A 9141-nucleotide genomic window follows, 5' to 3' on the forward strand; every position below is an offset into this window, starting at 1 on the left:
ATGAGCCTACACTGGTGTTTTTAAAAGTTATGTTTGACTCTATGACTTTCTGTGTCGTTTCTGGGATGCTTAGGACTCATATTGCACTGCTGGAAATAGTTTATTTTGATGCATATGCTGTTTTTTTTGCAAATTTGCACTATAATATTTATTTTCGTTTTTCCTGCAGTATATAAAAATTGGTGTATTTCAAAAATAAAACTATAAAGACACTCAAAATAAATTTCCTGTGGTGGGAAACTATTTTGTGCAACTTTTTTGTATTTAAAGTTTTGAGGGATAAGCCTCTTAAATTTCTCTAACTAGAAATATATGTTAAAAAAACAAAAACGATTTATTTTTTGTAGTTTATTGCACTTTTTTGCAATTTATGTAATTACTATGCACTTAATGCAGACATATTATTAAAATTTGGGCTATAATGGTTGTATTGATGTATATCAAATTGAAATGCTCCCAAAAATGGCACTACAGCATGTAAAAATATAAAGTAAGCTCTGGCAGACTTGGTTCTATGGTAGGTCTTAAAGGGTTAAAGTCTGGCCTACTGTGATTCGTTATTATCCAACACGTTCTCACTCTCAAAGTGTAACATTTTATGCTAGGTGACAAATTGTCAACATATTATGTTTTTGGACACCCAACACGTTCCTAAATGACGAGATCGGAAAAATGAGGGAATATGAGAACCGTTTGGTCTCAATCTACAAATGTTTGCTCTTTTTCTCAACATCGCTTGGGAAAACACTATTTCATGCCATTAAAGTACTGGTTAAGATTAGGAATAACGTTATGGTTAGGGTTAGGAATAAGGTTAGGTTTAGGGCTGGAATACAGGGCTGGAACCTCTATTACCGCAGGACCGTCATTCCACTTGATTTCATCCATAACCCGGCGCGTACCATAAGAACGCGGAAGGTCACCTTTCGCGTTCCTCAGGAACGCCATGGGACGTGACAAAACGTCGGGATGTTACGCCTCGGGAGTGAGAACGGTCTGTATTATCAGATTTTCCCAAAAACTCACTGAAAAGCATTGAGTTGATCCAAAATGCTGCAGTACGGACAGGGACTAAAAAGAAAGAACATATTTCTCCTATCCTAGCTTCCCTTCTTTTGCTCCCTGTTAAAGCCAGATTCAAATGTAAAATTATTTTCCTCATATAGGTCTTGAACAATCAGGCCTCATCTTATCTTAATGAAATCATAGTGCCGTATCCTCCCAACAGAGCACATCTCAGACTGCTGTTAGGCATTGTTGGATTGTTGCAGTGGTCTCTCTGTTATTTGAGGGTCTTTAGTTTACAATATAAAGTGCCTTGAGGCAATTCCTGCTGTTATTTGACAGTACATGAAAAAAATGTAAGGTTTGAAAGTTTTTTCCTAAAGCTTTATGAATGTAAATGTCTGGACATTTAACACAAGGCATAAGGGACATTTCCTTTTATTCTTTTTAAGGTGAATTAGTGCAGCTGGGTGCTTCATTCTGGAGTGACAGGACCTGTGCACAGAAGTGCACATGTACCTCAACAGGCTTGCAGTGCCGCAATGAGCCGTGCTCCTTTTCACAGATCTGCAAGCCAGCTTCCTTCCAGTTCTCCTGTCAGACAGTGCCAAGAGGAACCTGCACCATAAGCGGTGATCCCCATTACTACACCTTTGATGACACAGTGTTTCACTTTCAAGGCACTTGCACGTATGTTCTCTCTGAGCAATGTAATAGTGGACGGCCCTACTACAGAGTAGAAGGCAAAAATGAGCACAGAGACAGTACTCAAGTCTCTTGGACACGACTGGTGAAAGTGCATGTCTACAATGACACAATTGAGCTTGTCAAAGGACGCCATGGTCAGGCTAAGGTTGGTCATTTTGATTCTGGATAAATTCTACACTTTATGACCAGATATACTTTTCTCACTTGATATATTTGCTGGTTTTTTTACAGGTTAACGGGAACTTTGCATTCACTCCATTCTCCCTTAGCAATGGCACCGTGCAGGTTTATGAGTCAGGTTTTTCTGTGTTTGTCAGCACTGACTTTGGTTTAGTGGTGTCTTATGACACAATTCATCATGTTCAGATCAGCTTGCCCTACACTTACCAGAATGGTACATGCGGTCTTTGTGGAAACTTCAATGGCATTCGTAGAGATGACTTTCAAACTCGTGACGGTGAGGTTGTGAGCTCTGATGTGGTTTTTGCTAACAGCTGGCAAGCATCTGGGGATGATGAGCCTGGCTGTGGGCCACAGTGCGGAGGTCTGGACTGTGCTGTTTGCACTGTAGAAGAGACAGCATTGTACAGCAACACTGACCACTGTGGTATCCTCAGCAGTAGTTCTGGACCTTTCACGGCTTGCCATCAGCAACTTCCTCCACAGTCCTTTGTGGACAGTTGTGTGTATGATCTGTGTGTAGGAGGAGGGTACCGACCTATTCTCTGTCAAGCCCTAAGTGTGTATGCAAGTCAGTGTCAACAAAGTGGTATTCGGCTACCAAGTTGGAGGACACCTGGCTTTTGTGGTATGTTAATCACTTTTTTTTTTTTTTTGCATTATTTCAAAATATTATTGTATTAAAATTCCACCGATGTAAATATCGATGTTGTTCTCTTATGCCTAGAAATCCCATGTCCAGCCAACAGCCACTTTGAGTCTGAAGGCACAGGATGTCCACCTACCTGTGTTAATCCCAACTCTACCCATAACTGCCCTCTACCTCCCCAGGAAAGCTGCATCTGTGATTCAGGCTACATCCTCAGTGGTGGGGTCTGCGTCCCTCATGCTGAGTGTGGCTGCAGCTTTGAGGGCCGTTACTACCGCTCTGGACAAACTGTAATACTAGACGGAGACTGTGGGAGACGTTGTAGCTGCAGTTATGGCTCCATGACTTGCCACTCTCATGGTTGTGGCCCACTTGAATCATGCAGGGTGGAGGATGGAGAAAGAGGATGCAGACCAAATAGCTATGAAACATGCTGGATCAGAGGCCCAGGGTCATATCAGACATTTGATGGACTGACATACCAATATCCTGGGGCGTGTCGATTGACACTTGCCAAAGTTATGGGACTGTCCAGTCACCCACACTTCATGGTGACAGCAGAAAAAGTGCCAAGAGGCCAGCATGGTTTTGCACGAATTCTGCATTTTGAAGCAGAGGGGATACACGTATCTATTGAGATGGCAAGGAACAGTAAAGTGAAGGTAAGTGAATGGAACACTTACTTAAAATTATGTTCTTCCTTTAATATTTATTTATGTGTACACGGACACAATACTGTTTAAGTCTTGTTAACTGCAAAAAACTGGATGATCCTGCAGGTTAACGGTCAGCTGATCAGGCTACCTTTCAGCACTACATCCAACCGAATCCAGATCTTCCACAGCAGCATTTACAGTGTCATCATTCGCACCTCCTTTGGTGTAACTGTGCAGACAGTCTGGCCTCACTTTGTCCGTGTCACTGCTCCTGGTGTCTACAATGGTTCACTGGGTGGACTCTGTGGTAATTACAATGGTCATCCACATGATGACTTCAATACACCCAACGGTGTCCTGATCAACAGTTCTCAGGACTTTGGAGACAGTTGGCGAGATGGCTCTCTGGCTGCTCACTGCGTGGAAAGCATGAACCAAAATTCTACAACTAATTACAATTCTACTGAGTACTGTGGCATTCTCAGCTCACCAGATGGGCCATTTGTACCCTGTTGGTCTGTGGTTGACCCGAGCCAGCAGGTGGATGTATGTGTGGAGATCATGGGGGGCTCTAACAATCCAGCATCAACTCTGTGTGGTGTCCTACGAGATTATGCACTAATGTGTCAACAGAAGGGTGTTGCCTTAGGACAATGGAGAAATGCAACTGGCTGTGGTAAGCATTCAACTGTTTTTGAATTAATTCTAGCCATGATCTCCAAATGTTTAAAAATGCTTTTTTATGTTAACCTGTTTGTTTTTCTCCAGCACTAACCTGCCCATCAAACAGCCATTATGAACTCTGTGGAACCTCTTGTCCTTCTGCTTGCCCCAGCCTTTCTTTCCCCTTCACCTGTGATACTGTGTGCCAGGAGGGCTGTCAGTGTAACAGTGGTTTTATCCTCAATGGTGACCAGTGCGTTCCACCAACATCTTGTGGATGCTATCATCAAGGACGCTATCACCAAGGTGGTGAGCAGTTCTGGGATGGTGAAGAATGTCAGAGCTTGTGTACCTGTAACGGCACTACAGGGAACGTCCACTGTACTCCCAACTCCTGTGGGCCCCAGGAGTCCTGCCGTGTGGTGGAGGGCGAGTTTGGCTGCCATCCCAACCTTCATGGCACCTGCTCTGCCTCTGGAGACCCTCACTACATCACCTTTGATCGTAAGGCCTATGACTTCCAAGGAACCTGCCGCTATGTTCTGGTGACCCTCTGTAATGCCACTGATGAGCTCAATCAGTTTTCCGTGGAAGCTAAGAATGAGGCATTGAATGGGCTTCCACTTTCAATAGTAGCTGAAGTTTTTGTGAATGTCTGGGGCTACGACGTGCATATGTCAAGGGACAGAAGAGGTTTGGTACAAGTAAGTAGTTAGTGATAGTTCTCATTCGATGATTGTTATGAACAATTTCAGGTGTATGAAGTAAATGGCAGCTACATATATTTTAGGGATATTTTTACTGCTGTGAATGAAAAAAATAACAATTAAAAAGTAGAAAAACTACCCACTGATTTTCTTTGCATATCTCTTCTAGGTGAATGGAGTAACTAGAAATTTACCTATTGTCTTGAATGAAGGTAATGTGTCTATCTATGCAACAGGATCTCGTATACTTGTCAGCACTAATTTTGGCTTGAGTGTTACCTATAATGGATATAGTGCAGTGTTTATCTCTGTACCACCAAATTACAGGTACAATTCCCACCCATCAAAGCTGAAGTAATTTTTGTTTGACATGCTTTAAAAAACAGGATAATCCCAGCTATATAAATAATTTATTTACTAATAATTTATCCTTATGAAACTAACACAAGGACTATTGCTAACTGTTGTCATCAACAGAGAAAAAATATGTGGACTTTGTGGAAATTTCAATGGAAATCCAAATGATGACTTTCACACACCATCTGGAACGATAGTCACATCTCCAGATGAGTTTGGGAGAGCCTGGAAGGTGCCAGGCAACTACACGTGCAATGATGGCTGTGGCTCCTCCTGTCCACAGTGTGCCAATGAACAGCCTGCTAGAGATCAGTGTGAGGTGATACAGGCAGCTGATGGGCCCTTCAGTTTCTGCCACGAGGAGGTGGACCCGGCGCCATATTTCAACGACTGCGTGTTTGATGTATGTTTGTCAGGAAATCAAGGCCACGATCTCTTGTGCAGTGCCATTGAATCATATGTCAGTGCCTGTCAGTCTGCTAATGTTCGAATCTATCCTTGGAGAGAGAACACCACCTGCAGTGAGTCAACATGTCATTATATTTTATTTATATCTAAATGTACAAGAAATTTGCTAACCACTTCAGAAATAAAAAGTCCAACAATTTTACAATACTCACTGTATCCACACTGTATTACATTAAAAGTGGTATGTCTGACTAGTGCCATTTGTCACGTTTCTCACTTATTAAGCACTGGACTGTCCAGCCAACAGCCATTATGAGCTGTGCGGTACTGACTGTGGCCACACCTGTTCCAGTCACATTGATGAAACCTGTGAGCAGTTCTGCTCTGAGGGATGTTTCTGTGATGAAGGCTTCATCAAGAGTGGGACCAGGTGTGTCCCAGTGGAAAGCTGTGGCTGCCAGTATGATGGATTCTACTATGATGTAAGACATATTAAAGTCAATAGTAAATACTCTTTGAAGTAATTCCCTTCAAATCAGCAGAATCAGCAGACTTGCCCTTCTTACATTTAGAAAGCTTCGTGAAGTGTTTTGGACTGTGACAAAGCTTAAAATTCAGAAACAACAGAGTCTATTATAGCTCAGTAATAATGTGGTAATATTGAGGTAACAAGGTAGAAACAGGAAGATAAAAACAAGATATATAGCAAATAATTGCCACTTCATTTCCAGAGTAATAACCAAGTGATCTAGTGAGTACTATTACATTTAAATCTATGTAATAACAGACCATAAATTATAAGTGATAATATGGATACAAATGTATGTACATGAGCTTAAAAAACCCAATTAGTAATAGTATAGTCACATTTACTAACAATTAAACACATTTTTATATATACTAACCTCATAATAATAGGGTAACAAGATACTAATATGATTTTAAGTTTTAATGTTTTGGGATACCATTACCATATTGCCATAATGCTGGAATGAATCCTGCCTCATTCACCAACATTCTTTTTTGTTTGACAACAGTATCACCGTAAATATTATGTTTAAATCTGATATCTTACCTGGAATCAATGTTGGTTTCTGTTCAATAACCAAGAAACAAGGCTACAAAATGCAAACTGACATTACCTGGAAACATGTGGTAGTTTAGGTCTAATAACCAGGAATCAGGGCTGCAACATGGAAAAAATGTTAGTTCCATGTTAATAACCGAATAAAATCCAAACCAAATGAAAAATTTCAGGAAGCATGATGAATACCTGGAAATGTGGTAGTTTCTATGAAATAGCAAATAATAGGGGTTGCAAAATGCAAAACTACAGTTTATAGTTTCATATAACTGAAATCTTAGGATCACAAAAAAAGGTCTTCATTTGCTATCATATATTCAGCATAGCTATTATGACTGTTTTATATTACACCACTAAAAAGAAAATAATTAATATGTAGCTATACAAGCAGAATGATGCTCTAACTCTTTAAACTGCAGAATTTTGGGGGGGAAAAAATCTGTCCCTAAATAAATGAATGCATTAAAACAATCAGTTGAAGATTATACAGCTACATCAGAACAGAACAATTTCTTGAAATTGTGGCATTTAGCATCTGTCCTTTCTGTGGGAGAAAGATCAACAGATATGAGTAGTTGCTCTGTCACAATATTTAGTACATTAATAGTTGCAGTTTGCAGTGATCTAGCAATTACTGCACTAAATCACCTACAATTAATGAAAACAAAATCCTTCAAAATGGTATTTTAAGAACTGTATTTGTTGTATCAATTTGGCTATGATTTGGTGTGGTGTGGTTCACAGGCTGGCGAGTCCTTCTGGACAGATGGTTGCTCCCAGAGATGTGAATGTCACGCTCCAAATGACCTGCGATGTTCTGCCTCGTCGTGCACTCCTGAACAGCAGTGCTCCATCAGAGACGGCCAGCTGGGCTGTTACAATGCTACCACCTGCACAGTATCTTTCAAAGGTATCGTGTACATTTTCCCTGCTATGCAGATGATCTCCAGCTCTGTCAATGAAACCATGAGACTAAACTGTAGGAATGTCTTAAAGACATAAAGACATGGATGATCTTTAATTTTCTGCTTCAAATTCAGATAAAGATAAGATTATTGTACTCAGCTATAAAACTCTTACAAACATGATGTCTAACCAGATGCACACTCGGACTGGGATTACCGTGGCCTCCAGTAACACTAAGAGAAATGTTTGCATTGTTTTTGACCAGGTTGTGTCCTTCAGTGCTCATATTAAACAAATAATTAGAATGGCTTTCTTGCATTTTAATTAGAAAAATCCTATTTGAGAGTGACGCCAAAAAATTAGTTCATGCATTCATTACTTAACCCTTTAAAGCCGGTCGGAGCGGGCACGCTCTGTGTTGCATAACTATCTTTAAATCCTGGTAGCATTGCAACCACATAAGCTAGCACAATAATTTTTTTTGCATATGAAACCGGAGGAGTTGTACTTACATCTTATGCCACCAGCTTGTCCTAAGTCACAGTTTCCTTCCACATATAGCTTTGCAAAAACTGCATAAAAAGCACTTGCAGCAACAAAAACATAATATTCCAGAAACACGCTTTGCTGATTCGATCAGCTGTTTGTAACACTTCCTACATCCATCAGCGTGAACTATCGCATGTCCGCCATGTCCTGCCCAAAACCGGAAGTGATGTCATTTTCCGGAAATGTAGTTTTTTACCATCAGGGCCTTATGAGCCTATACTGGTGTTTTTAAAAGTTATGTTTGACTCTATGACTTTCTGTGTCGTTTCTGGGATGCTTAGGACTCATATTGCACTGCTGGAAATAGTTTATTTTGATGCATATGCTGTTTTTTTTGCAAATTTGCACTATAATATTTATTTTCGTTTTTCCTGCAGTATATAAAAATTGGTGTATTTCAAAAATAAAACTATAAAGACACTCAAAATAAATTTCCTGTGGTGGGAAACTATTTTGTGCAACTTTTTTGTATTTAAAGTTTTGAGGGATAAGCCTCTTAAATTTCTCTAACTAGAAATATATGTTAAAAAAACAAAAACGATTTATTTTTTGTAGTTTATTGCACTTTTTTGCAATTTATGTAATTACTATGCACTTAATGCAGACATATTATTAAAATTTGGGCTATAATGGTTGTATTGATGTATATCAAATTGAAATGCTCCCAAAAATGGCACTACAGCATGTAAAAATATAAAGTAAGCTCTGGCAGACTTGGTTCTATGGTAGGTCTTAAAGGGTTAAAGTCTGGCCTACTGTGATTCGTTATTATCCAACACGTTCTCACTCTCAAAGTGTAACATTTTATGCTAGGTGACAAATTGTCAACATATTATGTTTTTGGACACCCAACACGTTCCTAAATGACGAGATCGGAAAAATGAGGGAATATGAGAACCGTTTGGTCTCAATCTACAAATGTTTGCTCTTTTTCTCAACATCGCTTGGGAAAACACTATTTCATGCCATTAAAGTACTGGTTAAGATTAGGAATAACGTTATGGTTAGGGTTAGGAATAAGGTTAGGTTTAGGGCTGGAATACAGGGCTGGAACCTCTATTACCGCAGGACCGTCATTCCACTTGATTTCATCCATAACCCGGCGCGTACCATAAGAACGCGGAAGGTCACCTTTCGCGTTCCTCAGGAACGCCATGGGACGTGACAAAACGTCGGGATGTTACGCCTCGGGAGTGAGAACGGTCTGTATTATCAGATTTTCCCAAAAACTCACTGAAAAGCATTGAGTTGATCCAAAATGCTGCAGTA

The 9141-nt window shown here is 40.1% G+C and overlaps 1 protein-coding gene across 1 annotated transcript; it reads left to right on the forward strand.

The window, feature by feature from the left end:
* Positions 1–969: 969 nt before the first annotated feature.
* Positions 970–7419, forward strand: LOC147323320 (alpha-tectorin-like). The gene is made up of 9 exons (XM_086304890.1): positions 970–994; positions 1458–1858; positions 1945–2521; positions 2621–3204; positions 3322–3874; positions 3967–4565; positions 5209–5446; positions 5619–5815; positions 7162–7419. The coding sequence occupies exons 1-9, from the start codon at positions 970–972 to the stop codon at positions 7417–7419; spliced, it is 3432 nt and encodes a 1143-aa protein (XP_086161016.1).
* The last annotated feature ends 1722 nt before the right edge of the window (positions 7420–9141 follow it).

Source organism: Aulonocara sp. 'chitande type north' Nkhata Bay, linkage group LG8 (assembly GCF_057382095.1).
Source record: "Aulonocara sp. 'chitande type north' Nkhata Bay isolate Kocher_YH1m ecotype deep benthic linkage group LG8, A_spYH_male_GT1.1, whole genome shotgun sequence".
NCBI classification, from domain to species: Eukaryota; Metazoa; Chordata; class Actinopteri; order Cichliformes; family Cichlidae; genus Aulonocara; species Aulonocara sp. 'chitande type north' Nkhata Bay.

Bases quoted from the DNA above. Each gene is read 5' to 3' on its own strand.
- LOC147323320 (XM_086304890.1), top strand. From the start codon at position 970: ATGTTACGCCTCGGGAGTGAGAACG. The intron at 3,875-3,966 runs GTAAGCATTCAA...GTTTTTCTCCAG, and splicing joins GAGAAATGCAACTGGCTGTG to CACTAACCTGCCCATCAAAC. The intron at 5,447-5,618 runs GTGAGTCAACAT...TCACTTATTAAG, and splicing joins GAGAGAGAACACCACCTGCA to CACTGGACTGTCCAGCCAAC.